Here is a 19,340-nt window from a genome sequence, read left to right on the forward strand (position 1 = left end):
TGAATGAATTTGAAATCACTACAGTGTTTGCCTATGTTGCAGGCCAGGATGCAACAAGCTTTTGCATTTTGGCAGTGGCAAGAATAATGTTCTTCCCCATTGTTCTTAGTATATCTTTGATGGTATTTCTGAAACTTTGGAGGCTTTTGAGTTTAAAAGGATAAAGTTCTTCTACATACTCCTTTATGTAACCATTTGCGAGATGTTTTTGTTCATAAAACAGGAGTTGTCATAAAGTAAATCCAACCGGAATAAAAAGGATGAACAGGTCCTCCTCTGTTCCCCTCGCCCCTCTCTCACTCCTTTATTGGCATGGATAAAATTCGGTTAGTTGTTTATATGAACTCGACATTTTTCATTTTTTAGTACCAAGTGGAGAGTTGAAGATTATTTCCCACCAGATTTGTTTAATTCTTTACATCTGCTTATTTTCAAGGTGTCACCGAGCAGAATGCTTTTTTGCCGCCGGGAGCCGTGGCCCGGGCTTAAGATATATTCCTTTTTTAAACCTCCGTAACGGTGTAATTGTTATTAGACATTTCAGCTCTTGTTTTAACAGCGGTGAGAACAGGCAGATGTTGGCACCCGTTCTCCTGATTTACGGAGAAAAAAACAGAGTGGCATTTTTTTCATTGTTTGCCTGAATATGGCCAAGTTACCCCGTTTGCACGGCTGAAAAGTGTCAGAGATGATATACAATTGCTGGTTTTAATTCAAACATTAGTTCGTGTTCCTCTGCTGCCCAGAGGGCTCCTGAGTGCTGCTGTTGAGTAACAGAACCTTTCAAACCAAAGTAAGTGACAGTTTCCCCGAACAACCCCCCTGTCTCTATGCTCTTAGAGACAGCAGAGATGGTGGTCTTCTAATATAGACTTAAAACCTTAAATGGAAGAAGGTTTCAACCACACGCCACCTCGCCATGCTATGCTTTGCATATTGCATTTGAGAAAAAAACTCCTCACTTTTATCCCTTTGAAGGTGTTTTCATAAAACGCACATCTGTTTTTTTGGAGGTAAAGGGTTTTGGTTTTCACATTTTATGCGTTGTTGTCTCAAGAGTACATTTTAAACAAAACTCAGATCTTAAAGAAAACGTTTCCTGTTTGTTTTTTTTAGGTCACCTGTTTCTTTGCTCCCCACATTGAGTTCATCGCTAAACTGAGCTATTTTTGTGTCACATCTCAGAGATGTTGTTTTCACGTCCCTGCAGACTACGAGAACTCGAGCGCCAAGCCACTGTGTTCATACTGAGCATTTTTTTATCAAAAGCACCAAACTGAAACTCGCACATGGTCGTATGTACGTTTGTTTCATGAAAGCGCTTTTTTTCATTTCCTGTCTGTCAGGTGGGCTGCAACAAGGTGTACACAAGCACCTCTGATGTCATGACTCATGAGAACTTCCATAAGAAAAACGCACAGCTGATCAACGATGGCTTCCAGAGGTTCCGGGCCACCGAGGATTGTGGGACAGTTGGCTGCCAGTTTTACGGGCAGAAGACCACCCACTTCCACTGCAGGTGACTGCTCGTATGCAATGACCTCTTGCTAGATAATACGTAGTAGTGAGATTTACAGTTTAATCGATTGATTTTTCCCGCTTCAGGCGCCCTGGCTGTACCTTCACCTTCAAGAACAAGTGTGACATAGAGAAGCACAAGAGCTATCACATCAAAGATGACGCTTACGCCAAGGACGGCTTCAAGAAGTTTTACAAATATGAGGAATGCAAGTACGAAGGCTGCGTCTACAGCAAAGCCACCAACCATTTCCACTGCATACGCCAAGGCTGCGGCTTCACCTTTACCTCCACCAGCCAGATGACCTCTCACAAACGCAAACACGAACGACGCCACATCCGCTCCTCGGGCGTGTTGGGACTAGGCTCCTCCTTCTTGTTGCCTAAAGAGGAGCTGGAAGAGTCAAGCAACGATGACCTCATGGACTTCTCCGCCATCAGCAGCAAGAACTCCAGCTTAAGTGCTTCTCCAACCACCCAGCAGTCCTCCACAGTACCGCACCTGATGTCCACTCCAACCACCACAATGTCCTCCAACCACAATGTCAAGCCCACCGCCGCGCTGCCTCCGGTCAGCCGCATATCCACCTTGCTCTCCCAGGCTCTGCCCAGCAACGTGCCCATGGCCTTGGCTCTTTCCAACAGTCCGCTGACCGGGGCCTCCAACCCCTTCTTTCCCCTCATTCCCAGAATGCCCATGCAGCTCACACACACGGCCGCTGGTTTGATCTCAGCTGCCACCTCCGTAGCTCAATGTAACTCCATGCCTAACGATTCTCTACTACAAACCTCAACCCCGACTGGGGCCCCGTCCCCTGCTACTGTAGCTTCCACCCCGACTTCCTTCGCCGCGTCATCCATCATGGAGAAGATGACGGCCAGCAAGTGTCTGATTTCTCCAATGATGGCCAGGTTGGCTGCTGCTGCCTTGAAGCCCTCCGCTAACCCGGATGCAGGTGAGTTTATGTCATTATCACCTAATGGGATGGGTCACAGTGGATACGAGATGTAGTCCTAGTTATGACATACAGCATGAGGCTCCGCCCATCCAGGTTGTCATGACAATAATTGTACTCAAATCATTTAGCAAGGAACAGGAAGAGAAAGATACAAATCTTTTTAAGGGATCATTTTCTCTCTCTCTCTCTCTCTCTCTCTCTCTCTTGCTTTTCCTCTGTGCGTATGCTAAAAGGGCAGGTTCAGGTCATCCCACGCTGTCCACAGGCGGAACACAAATCTCTGATTTCAGGATTAGGGCAAAATTTGAAAGGGCTGGTTTGCTGCTGTAGTCTTGTTGTTGCGGCGATCATTGTCATGATACCCACAATCCATTAGCAGATAAGTGCTGAACTAGTGAGTGGGCTCTGTAAAGCGGCCTCTAATAGCATTCTCAGGAGGATCGCAGGGCCTGTGTTCTACATGCTTCCTCATAACCGGCCTCTTATCTGAGCGTGCACTCGTTCCAACCAAATGGAGCTTGAATAATATTAAGTTGAGAAATTGGAGGTACAAAGCAGCTTTTTATATGCACTCTGATATAGAGGAAGAAATATCAGAAACTGGTGAAGCAGAAATGACTCAGCGCTCCAGTGAGGCGGCTGTGTGTGCTTGTGTGTGTGTGTGTGTGTGTGTGTGTGCGTGTGCGTGCGTGTGCGCGCGCGCGTGTGTGTGTGTGTGCATACATGTGTGTGCATATGATGAACAGTAGCTTGTGTTTTGTTCCTGGTTTTCATGGTGTGTATAAAAGCAGTACTTATTTATTGTCTGTATATAAAGACTTTGTTTGGATTAGTAAGCAAATAAGTTTCAGTATCAGACAGTGCTGAGGTTCAGTGATGGTATCAGAAGGGAATGCCAGAGTACATTACTGTAAAGATACTGTGGTACTGAATGATTAATATATTCAAATACTGCTGTATTTACGTGGTACTTGTCCAAAAACATCAATAAATCGTGCACCGTGTCCAAGCAAACATAGTAGTCCCATAGTACTTTTGTACTGTGGCAGGTTAATGATGTGTGTGAATGTTGCTTTAGGGGTGTGCTGATGTATATTTGTAGAGAGCTTTAGCTGTCACAAGATGGTCATAGTCTTCACATTTTGTTACTGGCATGTGTATTCTTAAGGAACCTCTCAGATCTTCTCAATGAAGACAAAGAGAAGGGTAATAGTAATAGTAATAGTAACATGTCAGTGGCTAGCAGTTTACAGATGCTTAGACTGTCCTACAAAGTATAAAGCAGAAAAATAAAGAGAAAAAAAATCCCCACTCAACATGGTTGAGAACGCAGATCGTAATGCGGCATTGCTAATTTTACACGTTTGCTCAGAAAAGACGTGTGAACAGGACATTTGGGTAAAATATGAAGAGGATGTGGTCAGAGCTCAGCGTTAGAAAGAAGAGAATGATGTTTACTGTGGCTATTTTCATACAGCTTAGTTTTTTCCAAACTCTATTTTCTAGTCAAGGGGCAATTTGCGAGAAACACATCTCTGTCTTACTGTATTAGCAGAGTGGCTCTGCTAATTTGCTCAGGTGGCGTTATTTCCTGGTTGAATATTCACTTCTTCGCTTCCTATCCCAGAGTGTTTGGGAGGATCTTGAAATCTGAAAGGTTTGCTAATGAGACACCCAGTACAAATGATCTTTCACGAGTTCAGTAACTTTGTTGAGGTAATTACACAGTACAACATTATTCTTGGATAATTTCCAGAAAAACACAGCTTCGCGGCCGCACGCGCCTTTTTCTCTCGCTCCCTCAGATCATTGCCGATTTTTGTCATAGAAACGGCAAAGCTGAAGGTTTAATGACTCTCTCCTCACGCGGCCGTTATTTAAGCGTCCCTTGTTAACGTCGGGCACTTTATCTCCGCCAGAAAGAGAAAGAGAGAGAGGGCTGGGCTTAATGTCAGCCGGGCCGATGTAGAGCAGAGTTATTCGGAGAGGTTAACATCATAACTACGCACCGCGTGCCTCACACGTTCTGACTGCAGATTTGGGCTGAATGGAGGTGGACGAACTGCGTAGTTTTAGGCGCGAAGACAGGCGGTAATTAGTCAAATGAGTGTTACACACAGCAGAAGACTGGAAATAGGGCGAGCAAGAGGTGCTGGTGTGCGCTAACCTTCCGGCTTTGTTACGAAGCCATGCGCCTGAAGCCGACACAGTACAATGAGTCATTATTTTACCTCCTGTAATGTGTACAAGACTAACAAAGAGCGGCACACATCTGATAAAGTCCGTGTTTGTATAAGGGTGTAGATGTGACCCAAGGGTGTTTGTTATAGGTTTTCTTGTGTTTTTCACATGGTTTAACACCCTCTGAAGATCAAGGGCAAGGCAGGCGATAGCTGTCAGTTTTCCTCAGTGGGCTTTGTTTCTTAAAAAGGCCACCCCCACAATCACTGCCGAAGCACTCAGGACTTTTTTTAATAAAACACCACTTACTGGCTACCAAAAGCGTGGCCTTCTCTGTATAGCCTGAGGACAAATTAATATTTCAATCATTTGGGGATTGGCGGAAAAGCCAGGTCGCATTTCCGTCACTGTATTCTTTTTTCTTTCGCCAACCTTTATCAAAACACTCCCTGCCCCAGCCTCCTTTCTCCTCTCCTGTCTGCATTCTCCACATCTTCTGAATACCTATTTTGAAAATCCGATCGAGAGGTCACGCTATTTGAACTGATCTGATTGGCTGTCACCTCTAATCTGATGGACAAGCAGATGTTCCTTTCGGGCACGCTCAGTGGCATCGACGGCCGTCCCTCGCCGGGCCAACAAGGACAAGCGGCCGTGGGAGGGAGGGGCGGTCAGTCCGAATCTGCCACTTTCCCTCAGCATTAGCATGCCTCTTAATGACCAGTTACGAGGCAGCCCGGCAAATGAGTTGTGACAAGCGCTGCTCCGAAAGAAGTCGTTTTCCCTCATTCCCTCTGCCTCTCAATCAACATTTAAACGCCGTGTCGGCCTGACATAATTCCGCAATAATTATCACTCCTGGCCTTCTCCTCGGCCGGGACAGAAGTCAGATTGGATCTCGTCACAGCGTAATAATGCTGACCAACGCTAACTTTGTTTTCTTTTCTTCTCCTCAGGGATCGGGCAGGCGGCTCAAATGGTCCGGTTTAAACCGGTCGAAGTAAAGCAGGAACCCATGGACTGCGCCTCCGGGGCATCCCAAGACTCCGTTCAAGAGCACAGCCTGGACTTGAGCAAGAAAGACCACAGGTATCCCATCATCCTCAGGCCCTCCCCCAGCGCCGCTCGACTCGTGCCCGCCCACCCCGCTGTGATTTATCTCTCAAATAATGCTGTATTGTGTTAATTATTGTGAGTGCTCTTGTTAAAACCCCCTTCACAAGGTGGGTCTGTGGAGTGATCAAGGAGGAGAAGATTTACACACTCCCTCCTTCCACCGCTAGGCCAAATTTACATTTATTCGCTTGGCAGATGAAGCATTCACGGGTATGTGCGTTCGTTGGGATTCGAACCCATGACTTTGGCTTTGCCCGTGCATCGCCCTACCAGTTGCGCTGCAGGAACTACATCATAATCGATCATAAAAAATCGGAGCTAACGTTTGTCGCCTTGTTTTCATAATGCACGTCAAGTATGAGGCATGACATGTTTGCGCATTCATTTAGATGAAAGCGCGTTTGCATAAACCCTAATTTCCACCCCCCGGTTTACAATGCGACGCCATACGACGCATTTCATTTTTCCTTTTTCTTCATTGTATATTCACAATCTCAGATAAATTACAATATTTACTGTTCTCATGCAAATCTCGCCTAAACACTGTTCGTTTTGCATGTTTCAGCACTGAATCAAACGGACACCCAGCACCGGGAAATACATCTCTTTTATCTTCACTTATGAATAAGGTAAGATTCATCCATCAAATGCTTTTCATCCCAAGACAAATTAGCAGGATGCAGAGGGGGCTGTTTGTTTTTTAATGTTTCACCACTAATAGGATGAGTTTGTATCATTTAAATTTTCCAGCCATTTTTCATACAGTGTAATTTCAGCCCAGCGCTCACAAATTAATATAATGAAGCAGGAGCCGGTTGCCACGGCAGATATATAGAGATGTTTGTTTTTTGATGAGCTGTTTTGAACTCTCCGCACATTTTTTTCCTCTGGCTTTCTTCTTTTTCTTCTCCATCTGCTCTATCTTTATTTATGGACTTTGTAAATTATTTGATTAAAAAGTCAGTGCGGAGAATAAGGAGCGACCGTCACCCTCATTTTTTAAAAAGACAAAATGGTAGCGAACAGATATTTAAATGTTGTGTGTTTTTGCTGAGATTAAAATGGACATTGTTTTAACCATACATCTTGTATGACTAATACAAATGTGGTGCGCATGTACCATTACCTTGATGATTTAAATAGAAATTTCACTCTGACGGCTTAGCTAAGCTCTCTCTCTCTCTCTCTCTCTCTCTACAAGACTTGTAACTGAAACACTTAGGAAGTCTCAAACCAAGCACACTGCACAAAGCAATATTACTGAAGTTATACAGTTTAGTTTGTACAGTATATTGAACTTTGCCTAGACATGCGTGTTTACATCTGTGCAGATGACACACATGAATCCGGGCTTCTTCAACACGTTGGATCTGAAGTCAGAGCTGGAGGGAGCTCAAGCAATCGATGGTTCAGACGCAACTCAGTATTTCAGCGCGATGATGAAGAGGTCAGGCAAGGAGAAACCGGCTGAGCTCTGGAGGGCCTATTTGCACAGGTGTCTGACATGATCCTTTCTTATCACTCCCAGATTTAATGCTTCAGCCATTGAAAATATAATTGAAAATATTTTATTTAAGAGATAAAAACAAAACATTCTAGGTATTAAAAAGACAACATGAAATATTTGAAAATGAATAATTGCAGATAATGAAATAGTGAAAGCTGCAAATAAAAGCTAAAAGAGGGTTAAAATGGTCAAAATGATTTGAAGTAGTTACCAGTTATAACAGATAAAAACACACACCTTTTCCCTAATACAGTTTGTAGTTGCTGTTGAAAAAAATTAATAGGTTTGTTATTTGTCATCTACCCTACTACAAATCACCCCAGTGTACCCAAATACTGTAGATCCTTCATGACAGAAAACCCAGTCGTTCCCTGGCCACTCGTCCTCTGTTGCATCTGGTTTGTGTCACCGTCTGTCTTTATGATGTGCTGGTCAGTGCCATCCGCAGTGTTTGTTCTCAGGTTGTTATGTGGAAAGAGAAAGTTTATCTAGAGCATGTGATGTTACATATTTAGTTACAAAGCCTTGACAAAATGTCCCGTTGTTTTTGGCACAGGCGTAGTTCACCTAAAGAATCACCTTACTCAAAGTCAGATGCTCATGAGCTAAACCGAGAATAACCGATGCCATTTACAAGCAATTTCATCCTTTAACGGTTGACCTTTCTCACGCATGTTTTCAGGTATGACATTGACGATTTCTGTGAAGCTCAGTGTGATTTCTTGCACAAGATACACTTCCATTGCCTGGTGGAAGATTGCGGAGCTCTTTTCAGCACGGTGGACGGCGCCATCAAACACGCCAAGTGAGTCGCTTTCCATTTATGGATTAAAACAAAAAGATAATATAGTTACATCAGAGTTTTTGATGTTAAAGTTCACAGGCACACGCTCGCACAATTTACATGATTATGATGAAGTAATGTTAATTTGCTGCTATTTTTATCAGCTCTGTTGCAACACATCTAATGGGTGATGCACCTCTCTGTCATTAGCTTCCACTTGAGGGCCAACCTGAAGGTTAAATCGGAGACCCCATTCAACGAGAGCAAGGAATCCAACGACAGTGCCCCTAATCACATGGCTGCCCCTATTTCCATGGCCAAGACGCCTCCCATGGACGTGCCCAGCCTGGCTGTGTCGGGAGGGTACAGCTCTTCTCCATCTCTCCAGGCTTGGAAACAGCTGGCTGGGTCCGTCCCTCAGCTTCCCGCCTCCATGCCCAGTATGCCGGCCACTTCCCCCCTGGCCACCACGTCCCTGGAGAACGCCAAGCCCCAGGTCAAACCCGGCTTCCTGCAGTTCCAGGACAAGTGAGTTGGCATTGTGTAATAAACCTGTCTTTGAAATTCATAATATTGTGGTGGAGTGATTTACATGGCTTATATGTGCTGCCGGTATTTCCATGTCTTTTGCGGAGTTTTAAATATCTGACAGACGTTTCATCATGCTTTTATCCCTCAGTGATCCGTGTCTGGCCACTGACTGCAAATACTCCAATAAGTTCCACTTTCACTGTCTGTTTGGAAACTGCAAATATGTGTGTAAAACATCCGGCAAAGCTGAATCGCACTGCCTGGACCACATTAACCCCAGCAACCACCTGGTGAATGTGCGAGACCAGTTCGCCTACTATTCTCTGCAGTGTCTCTGTCCAAACCAGGTGAGCCATAGTATAGAAAACATTATTTTGTTTTTGTTAGCAAACACGTTGAATACACATGTATTGGACTTTGGCACGTAACTGAATCGAAAAATATATTCCAAATGTTAACATTGAAGTTGTGGACTCTTTTGACTTGGGCCAGTAAACGTTTACCTAGCAGTACCCTAGAAACCACCTAGAACACCTTAGCAACCGCATAACAACTACCAGGCCCCTCCCACAAAACCTTAGAATTGTGGCGGCAACTTTTGTCTTTAAAAAAACAAGAAACACACAACATTGTTTGTCTTTAAACACACAACATTTTGTGTATCTTTGGATTTAAACTACCCCGAAAACATAAGCATAGGTACATATTTATAAAAAGCGTTTTTGTTTCTCCGCGCCAAGCAGACATGAAAGGAAACGCACAGCGGAGACCCCAAAGGTGTATAAAATAAACAAGTTTTGCTTTTCATCAAAAATTCCATCATTAATAGAAAAAAGCTCTCCCCTTCCTGCATCATACATTTGGAGCAAAACCTGTTTAAATGAATTCATTTATGTGTCCCATCCCCGCTCCTCCGAGCCCCCCTCCTCTCCAGAGCAGAGTGGGTTCTGTTTATGCGCTCCTGAGGGAACTGCCTCTCTGGAAACAGATGGCGGTACAGAAACAGGTTACATTCCGGAGGACACACGCATTCACACATGCACAGACTAATGAATTGATAAAAGAGCTGTTTCAGAAATAGACGAATCGCAAAATGAACTAATTGGTGCGTTTTTATTGAGGTCAGTGGCTACCGGCCCAAACCTCAGATCTCATTGAGGCTGGTCCTGTCACATGCTTTGAATAATTGTCCAGAGTTTAATGAGTGGACATAACCTATTTCTTTCATTCGGTGCTTAGGGTAGTGCTCTGACAAACCATCAGACCTCATTTTGGTTCGAAAGATGGTCAGTTTGGTAATGCTTGCAGATGAATGTAATGCATGATAACTATGGGACGTGAACGTTTGGTGTGATGGTCCGTGTTTTTCCGGGGGTTTTTCACAGCACTGTGAGTTCCGCATGAGGGGTCATTATCATTGCCTGAGACCCGGCTGCTACTTTGTCACCAACATCACCACCAAACTACCGTGGCACATCAAGAAGCACGAGAAAGCCGAGAGACGCGCCGCCAACGGGTTCAAATACTTCACCAAGAGAGAAGAATGTGGAAGACTTGGTAAGATCAAGCTCTAGCAATTATAAAAATAATCATTCTGTTATTGGCAATATGTTGTCCCATGTCTTAAGCCAAACCACAATTTTGGCCCGAAAACCGTTTGCCACATTTTGTCCCTGAATGAAATATCTTATCTTCAATAACTTGACCTCAGCATTACATCAGTCACTGTTTCCAAACGTTCTCACTCAAATCACACTTTCATGTTATTCACCAGCAGTCACCGTTAGTATTCAGAGATGGTGTGAAATCGCAGATGATGTTACTGTAATTTCATATCAGTGGCATCACCTGCTATGAACAGATTCTCTTCATTGACTCTGGCAGCAACAGTAAAAGTACCGTTTCCCACGCCAGGTCGCTAATTGCTACGTTCTTCTTGGTGTGGCTCACAGGCGCGAAACGGCTGCGCTTCACACGTTTTCATTGAATTTTGAGTATGTTTCCTAGAAGCTGTTATCCTATTAGTATCTGCGCATTGATATTTTGTCATTTGCACGGTTTGCACTGAGTCAGCTAGCAACCGTTTACACTGTTCTGAACAAACACGTTGGGCGGAATTAAAGACGGCCCTGTCTCATTGTAAACCTGGGGACGTTTCGTTTAGATAAAAAAACAGACCTAGGAAGACGGTGTCTGCCTTTTTGTCATACATTAATACTTCAGTATTTATAGTAGGCAATCAAATGGAGGTTGTTTTCTTGGGTATATTTAACCTGTCAGGAATGAGCAATTACATATGTTTGTTAATTACTGTGCCTGTCGAGCTCAGTCTGTTTGTGTTGCTCTTTTTCAAGCCTCGATCATCATCGCAAGCAAGCAGATGCAAAGTTTGTATTATTTTACTCCATATTCAGACAGCGCTATGTTGCGCACTTCCATGAAAATGTTCAGCATTTTGATGTCATTAAAATAGTTTAGTTAAAGGGACAATTCATCCGAAAATTTCTGTTCTTCATTTATTCATCCTCATGTCATTCCAAACCTGTATGATTTTCTTTCTTTTTCAGAACACAAAAGAAGACATTTTGAGGAATGTTGGTCACCAAACACCATTTGACTTCATTGAAGTCTATAGTATGGACACAAAACCACAGAGACATTTCTCAAAATATCTTCTTTTGCGTTTTACAGAAGAAAGAGTCATGCATGAACTTTTGGGTGAACTGTCCCTTTAAGTAGTTGAATTTATTAAATACATATGAGAGTATATAAAGTATATAGAGTATATTTATTACAAAGGCACTAAAGCAACAACCAAACCGAACACAATATATACAGTATATGTATATATATATATATATATATATATATATATATATATAGAAAAGAATTCAAAGACATTTTTGTACCCTCACATTGTAAAATCCAGAGCATTTTTGTCACTTTTAGTGTCATTTCTGCCCCAAGCCCTTGTTTGTTTCTGACCCTTCCCTAGACTCTCCTGGTTTGTGAGGTCTCTGATCTCTCTAGTCGCATTGTTAGCGGTATAAACCAGGGACGTGTGACAAAAGCAAGCCATCGAGTCATAAAGAATTGATGGTTCAGCTGGACTGGGAGACTCGTATCCATGGCAGCAACATTAAACAGAACACCAGCGATGAGGTTACCAGGATCTCGTGGCACAAAGAGCCCTGATATTTCAGCATGTGCTCATATTTACTCAACTCTGCCTTTTTAAAGTATATCACCCTTGTGTACAAAAGCAATCTGACAACAGGCGGCCGGGCGCGCGCGACGCCACGGGAACCATGGTAACGGACAAGCCCGCACCTGCCCTGAATACTACTCTTTCAATTATAGTGGCGTGCATTATTCACAATAAAATTACGAAGAGCACCCTACAATATTTGATTAGTGCACAGAGGCAATCTGTAAATTTGAAAACATATAGCAATTAAAATCAGTAGGTCCCTTTGTGTACGAAAAAAATATCAACCGTGATACGCGTGTGGGGTGGGGGGGAGCGGTTATACACCAGCAACAGATAGGTCGTGAAAAATGAATTTAATATGGAAATAATTGTGTGTTTACTTTGGTTTGCAGGGTTGTGCATTATTGCTTCTCCGAATGCAGAATGTATTTATGTAAATTCCAAATTGAATAAAAGATGTCATTGTAATAAAAGAGCACCACAGGTCTAATCTTCAAAAGGTTCTACTTTCCCAGTGTGACACTGGACTCATCTGCTCTGTCTCTCTGCATTATGCAGGCGCGGGACGGAAGCACAATGTCCTCATTACCTCATTGAGAATCCATGATGTATGTTGTCCCTGAAACCCAGGCGCGGCGAAGACGCTCTTCGCTCAAGTTAATTTTATCGCTCGTTTCTTGCAGGGTGCAAGTACAACCAAGTTAACAGCCATTTCCATTGTATCCGTGAAGGCTGTCAGTTCTCCTTCCTGCTCAAGCACCAGATGACCTCCCATGCCCGCAAACACATGAGGAGGATGATGGGGAAAAACTTCGACCGGGTTCCTTCCCAGGTGCGGCACTTTTATAAGATAGAAAGGGAACTATACTAAATGAGATCTGTTTTGCTCTGTTTTTTGCGTCATCTTTGAACGGATTTGTATCCCTTTTGTAACGGTATTTGTGTGTTCTATAGGTGCGCTCTCATGCTCATCAGGCTGAAGACATGCAGCACATGGCAGGTCTAGCGTCGTCTGGTGTGATGGGCAGCCACCCTAGTCTGACTTCAAACTTCTCCAACATGATGGATGAAAATGATGAATATGTGGACTACACTGGTGGTGGAAGCCCGCTGGGCCTCTCCTCAGAATCCTCTAACCCAGACCGCAGTTGCAGCAGCACCCCTGTGGGCAACGATAGCTCGCCTGCAGGTGAGTCCACCTCAGCAACACAACATTAATGACTGTTAAACATTTTAAGATGCATTAGGGGCCGATCACAAAGCATGCATTCTTGAATGTCTCAGTTTTTTCAGTGTGTCAAATTTTGTCAAATTAAAAAGAGTTCGACTTCTGTATTTCTGTGTTTTACACCGCCTAGCACGGCCGAAATAAAAAAGCACTGAATGAAACCATTGGAGGAAATCTTTAGAGATTTCTCCCGATCAAATTTCACCAGTGTTGGGTCGTTGTGTCAGTGACCTGCGGGCTTTCGTGCTCCCCTGATATATAGTCATGTAAAATCCGCTACTCTTACTGAATTCCTTGTAGCTGCGACTCGTAAAGTAGCGACTTCATGTAGCATCAGAGCCACCAAATGTTTCCCACTGTAATGATATTTATTAAATTATAGAGCACTAAATTTGTTATATAGTCCTCCACACACACAGCTCACATTAACACCGTCCCCATGGCGACTCTAACAGAGGCGTCCCATCTCTACTGTCATTGAACTCGGTCGCCTGCACTCAGGCAGCACAGGTTATCAGCCTTTTTCAATGGGCTCAAAATGAAAGAAATAGCCGAAGCAGCTATCCTAAAATGTTTTTAGACTATCTGAAGATTCAGAGACATTCTTCCATAAGTTAGATTGTTTTATTGTTAGTGATTGTCAATTAAACTAACAAAATTAAGAAAAGAAATTCTCTTTAAAATGTGTTATTTCTGAATTTAAATAACCACATAATTTGACCGAAATAATTATGATTGCTAGCATTCGTGCATGGCAAAAAACTTGAAACTCGCGGTTACCATTTTTACCATGTAAAACTGGAGAAAGTTAGCAAAACGACCACCATCGCTTACTAAATCTGAGCTTTTGCTCTTTGAATCTGGGCTCTCCTTCATTGAATTGATTTTTATGGTTTGGCTGTTTGATTTCAAATGTTATCTTCCATTCTCATCACTGTTGCTTTTGGCTGTTGTCTTGACTTTGGTTACCATTTGGCTTTCATTATTTCATTACTTGATCTCTTTCCCTTTTTCCTCCCCCACCCTTTATGTCTCGTACCTTCCTGTGTCTGTCTTTCACCATCCTTCCGTGGCACTGTGTCTCTGTAGGACCAGGCTGTCAGGTCCCTGCCACCACTACCTCTGCCGATACTCCTCCTTCTTCTCAGTCTGCACCGCTTCCTCCACCTTCTCATCAGCCCGCGCTCCAGAGTCAGCCTCCATGTCTCTCCTCGGCTCTTCTCCGGCCGCCACTCCCTTCGCTTCCATACCTTATCTCCCCATCCTGTCTGTCATACTCTCTGCTCAGCGCCTCTCTCGGAGCCAGTAGGAGTGTTGTCATGCCAACCAACACACCAGCTTTCAGCCCCATCATTCCTACTTCGTCTTCGGTAAAAAATGACGTCCCTATAGTGCAGGACGCTGCAGGTACTTATCCCGTCTCCACCCGAACACTGCAGCTCTAGTCTAACTGTAGTTTGGGTTAGGGATTTTAAAAAGTTGATGTAAGAATAAACGCCTTTCTTTAAAGACCCCATGAACAAACTTTTGAGACTTTTCTAGGCTAACCATTAGTAAAGATTACATATTATGTAGATATACTGTATGTATTTCATATTGGCAGTGTTTTTCTTTTGGGAAAATATAAGAAATTCCGACAGCATACCACATCAAACACATCAGCACAGGAAAGAAAACTGTGCTTGTTTCATGGGGACTTTAAGAATATTGTCTAGTTTAAAAAATGTTACATATGCAATTTAGTAACAAACAAGCCAATAAATTGCTTTTGGTCACATTCAGTACATTGCACACTGCCATTGTGTCCACAGTTTAAAATGCTGTCCATTAGTAGCCTGCTGTAAAGGGCTAGTTTAATCTTGCCAGAGTTTAATAGAGTCATGTGATTCCTGCTGGCCAGTACGGAGTGCACATCATTAGCACTGACCTCAGGCTTATTGGAGAAAATCCCGCTCTCCCATAAAGCCAGGTGTACAGTAGTATACCTATGCGTGGCACGTTAAAATGTCACCGGTACATTATACAAATGACACTGGCCTGTTTATAGCATGGAATCACATCCTAGCACATGACTGTAGGAGGGGACGTTACGTGTAGCTTTGATAGAGCACGTGTCTCCTGCTTTTGCAGAATTGCTACTTGACATCTAACCTGCAAACGCCTTTTTACCAACAGGTAACACCATCTCTATTCCCACGGCAACTGGCTCCAAGAAACGTTTCTGGATCATCGAAGACATGTCACCCTTCGGCAAGCGTCGCAAGACTGCCTCATCTCGCAAGATGCTGGACGAAGGCATGATGCTGGAGGGCTTCCGCCGCTACGACCTCTACGAGGACTGCAAAGACACGTCCTGCCAGTTCTCTCTGAAGGTCACCCACTACCACTGCACGAGGGAGAACTGCGGCTACAAGTTCTGCGGACGCACCCACATGTACAAACACGCCCAGCACCACGACCGCGTGGACAACCTGGTCCTGGACGACTTCAAGCGCTTCAAGTCATCACTGTGCTGCAACTTTCCAGACTGCCAGTTCTCTGGAAACAGCACCCATTTCCATTGCCTGCGCTGCGGCTTCCGCTGCACGGACAGCACCAAGGTCACGGCGCACCGAAAGCACCACGGCAAGCAGGACGTAATCAGCGCTGCCGGATTCTGTCAGTTCAGCTCCAGCGTCGACTGCGAAGTAGCCGACTGCAAGTACAAGCTCAAGTGTTCGCATTTCCACTGCACTTACCCGGAGTGCAAGCACACAGTGGTAGGGATGTCCCAGATGGACTCCCACAAGCGCAAGCATGAGAAGCAGGAGCGTGGTGAGCTGCCGTCTGTGTCCCCCAACCGGGATGGCAACCACCACCATCCAGGCCTAGCTGTGCCCCCAGTGTCCATGAACCTGCCCCTGACCTCACCCGGCACGCCGGGGCTGACCTACAACAATGTGGCCATGTACCTTCCTTCGACTGGGAGCGCCGGTGAGTATGAGCATCCTGCAGTGAACCTCGACAGCTCTCTGAACCTGGGAACGGACACCAACAGCTCGCTGTTCTTCCTGAAAAATGCTGCTGGATTGGGTCTCTGCGACTCCATGGACCTGAGCAAGAAGATGCATCGGGAACCACTGTCCCTGATCCCTGGCCCCGCTACCTCGATGGGCCTGACCAATCCTCATGACGACACTACCGGCACATCTGGAGATCCAGAAGATGACCTGTCCGCTGAGGAAGAGCCGATAGCCGAGGAGGACGATGACGATGATGAGGAAGAAGACGAGGAACAGGAGGAGGACATGAACACAGACTCGTACGAAGATTCCATGCCGGACAATGGCGAGAGTTTTAATGCTTCCATGAACCACACCGAGACTTCCCGACTGGATAAGGAGGAGCGGGAGACTGAGCCCTAATCTATGCTGTAGAAGAAGAACTATGAATTCCCTGAACAAACGCAAGTTTGAGTGGCCTCATTTATCATGCTTAGAGACGCTGCAGATGACAGGCAAACAAGTAACTACACAAGAAAAGTGAAGGCCCAAAATGATTTATTATGATGTTTACAAGATGACCAACATTATTAATTTAATTATGCATTAAAAAATGAACAGAAATAGACAGACGAGGCCCTCTTTTACACATGGGTGGCTATGTAAACCTTTTCCTACACATCAGTCTTTTGTGTGTGTGCATGTTTGACTTTAATTTATTCAATTTCATTTGTTACTTTTTGTGTGTGGATAAAAATAAGGAAAAAACAATCTCTCTATATATGAATATCTATATAAAGTAGACGTGTGGATGTTAATGTACATTTTAATTGCAGTCACTGGGTCGCAGGACCCTCGTACCACTGGAGTGGTACAGGAAATATTTTACAAAAGAATGTCGCTGACAATAACTGATTTAGAAACATCTTGTGTCATTTTTAATAATATTGAAGTGCAGCGGCCTGCGCCAGTTCTTTGATGCTCCTCAGTTTATCAGTTGATTCTGTTTTTATTATTTACAATTCTCACAGTTCTCACTTAAACCTGCTATCATGGTCTGTGATGTCATAGGCTCAATTCCACATGGACGTTCACCTCTTTAGGACAAACAGTAACCAGTGACTGCAAAGCTCGAGGCCATATGAACGCAGCTCACCAAATTTTCTCAACGAGGACCCGTTTGGCATTGCATATTCATAGCGCACTTTTGTATAGATGAAAGCTCAAGCTTCTATTTAAGAAATGTTGTTGTCTTTTACACAATTGCATTACTATGGCTTTTTCGTTTGTTTGTTTTTGCATTATTTTGTAATTGCACAGGCATGACCGGATGACGTGAAAGTGTTTCACTGTAAATGGGTTCTTTTGCGATGACGGGGGCGAGCAGCCCCCTGTGTTTTGGAAAGTTTTTAATGTGATGATGGTGCTACTGCCCAGGATGAATGGGAGAAGATTACAGCTATGTCATTTTTTGAGTTTTTCTCCTCCACAAAATAGACGTACTCAAGTATCCATCAAACACAAAGCAGGAGACAAGTGTCTCGGAATGTAGGGAAAAAACAAGACTTTTGTAGGTGTTATTTTTCCTCTTCCCTTCACTGTTTCTGTAGCATGAAAAAACTGTTGTAACGAAGTCGGAGGATGGAGACTGGCTTTTTGAAGCTTCTTTTTTTCAGAAGCCTCATATATCTATTTCTAAAATGGGAAGAAACGTGGGGAGAGACTCTTAGTTTTTCTAAGAGGGCTGAATGGAGGACTGACATCACAGAAACACCGTGATGAATGCTGGTGATGGAAAGTGTGTGATTTTATGAATTGTACAGACAGAAAACAATGTTTCAAGCTTTCATTTTCTCATTACAACAGATGTGGTTTCACTCCAACAATGACACGTTATTTAATATTTATGTGACCTTGCGATGAGAAAATTCTAGGGTGTTTTTGCACTTTTTAGGTTCATTTTTACCTTTTGAAATGATATTTTATCTTTTAACAGGGAATTTGCTTTATAATGTTGCTTAGTTCACTTTGCTTTGATGCACAAATAGTCTTCAGTGTGATGAAGATTCTGTTGCTCTGTGTTTTATTTAAGGAGAAAAAAAGGAAAAAAAAGGTTTCTTTGCTTCCAAGATTGAATGATTTCAACGTGAGACAGGCATGCTAGGACCTGGCCTGCCAAACGCATAACACTAATGATGACTGTAATTTATATGAATTCTATACAGAGGAAATAATTGCAGTGCTCCGCTCCAAATTACACACAAAAAAGAGAGAATGAATTTTGTTTGCTTGGCCTCTCTTGAATATAACAAGAAAAAAATGAGGCAAGGAAATTACGATTAATTGTTTCCTAAACGTGGCTTTGAAGAACTATCATTATATAGGAAACTAAATGTGTAGATGAATATCTTCGAAATATTGTTTCAGGAGGGAAAAGGTTGTATAGTATTTTCTTCTGTAAAAACTATATATGAACAAAAATGCTCTTTGATTAAAAGCTTCCTTTAAAAATAAAATAAAAAGGAGAAATAAAGAATAAAAAGTTAAAAACTGACGTTACACCAGTATAGTTTGCTTGTATGTATGTGCGTGTGAGAAACAGCGTGCGAGTGTTTGCGAGGTTGTGTTGTTATTGCTATGGTTTTCCCATAGTGGTAGAGGAATTAGTGGTAATTAAATCTATACGAGTCCCATTATTGTAGCACTGAACAGTGGAGTGTGCATTTCTACCTTTTACGATAAAAAATCATATTTTTCAAAGCTGTATATCGTGCGCAGTAACAATGTTCATCACCTCCGATATCCGAATCATTTAATACCACCCAGAACTCTGTTTTGTTTGTTATTGTTTTTGTGTGTTTTATTTAAATTTGTTGACATGTATTTTGCATATGGCATGCCCCTCTCACAGGACGTTGTGTTCTCTGGTCTCAAGTGCAAGGCTGCAAGGTTGATTTCTGCCTCCCGGTGAAACACTGATATGGCTTTTGGCCTGGGAGCTTTACCGTGCACTCGAATACATTTTGTGTGTAAAATAGCAGGATTTGTAAAGACTCAAAATAAAGAAATTATAATTATTATAACAATGCAAATGGTCCACACAATGTTTCAGGTCATGTGTTTACTTGATGAGATTTGTGCTGATGCGAGCTTTTAAATCATGGTTGCATCCCAGAATCCAATGCGGTTTGTCTTGGTAGCACTGCTGTGCTGGCGAGAGAGTTGAACAAGGCTGCAGTTAATAAGCCCTCACCCACTGAGACAAACACAGCTAAAGGGCACAAGGCCCCGGCTCTGTGGTACGACACAGAAGACGCCCAACAG

At 43.3% G+C, this 19,340-nt stretch overlaps 1 protein-coding gene across 6 annotated transcripts in view; it reads left to right on the plus strand.

The window, feature by feature from the left end:
- The window catches only part of casz1 (castor zinc finger 1), a 75,779-nt gene extending 56,677 nt beyond the window's left edge, over positions 1 to 19,102 (plus strand). For 2 of the 6 annotated variants that reach the window (XM_057363314.1, XM_057363312.1), the window contains exons 7-19: positions 1,347 to 1,519; positions 1,606 to 2,474; positions 5,615 to 5,747; positions 6,340 to 6,403; positions 7,082 to 7,269; positions 7,964 to 8,086; positions 8,276 to 8,593; positions 8,745 to 8,943; positions 9,982 to 10,153; positions 12,491 to 12,639; positions 12,762 to 12,996; positions 14,125 to 14,442; positions 15,211 to 19,102. In XM_057363314.1, coding sequence (XP_057219297.1) covers positions 1,347 to 1,519; positions 1,606 to 2,474; positions 5,615 to 5,747; positions 6,340 to 6,403; positions 7,082 to 7,269; positions 7,964 to 8,086; positions 8,276 to 8,593; positions 8,745 to 8,943; positions 9,982 to 10,153; positions 12,491 to 12,639; positions 12,762 to 12,996; positions 14,125 to 14,442; positions 15,211 to 16,439 — 4,170 coding nt within the window. In that variant the 3' untranslated portion in view covers positions 16,440 to 19,102. The remainder of the gene's footprint in view (positions 1 to 1,346; positions 1,520 to 1,605; positions 2,475 to 5,614; positions 5,748 to 6,339; positions 6,404 to 7,081; positions 7,270 to 7,963; positions 8,087 to 8,275; positions 8,594 to 8,744; positions 8,944 to 9,981; positions 10,154 to 12,490; positions 12,640 to 12,761; positions 12,997 to 14,124; positions 14,443 to 15,210) is intronic. The other 4 variants (XM_057363315.1, XM_057363313.1, XM_057363316.1 and 1 more) reach the window with 4 other exon arrangements.
- Positions 19,103 to 19,340: the final 238 nt, after the last annotated feature.

Source organism: Triplophysa rosa, linkage group LG21 (assembly GCF_024868665.1).
Source record: "Triplophysa rosa linkage group LG21, Trosa_1v2, whole genome shotgun sequence".
In the NCBI taxonomy this organism is placed as follows: domain Eukaryota; kingdom Metazoa; phylum Chordata; class Actinopteri; order Cypriniformes; family Nemacheilidae; genus Triplophysa; species Triplophysa rosa.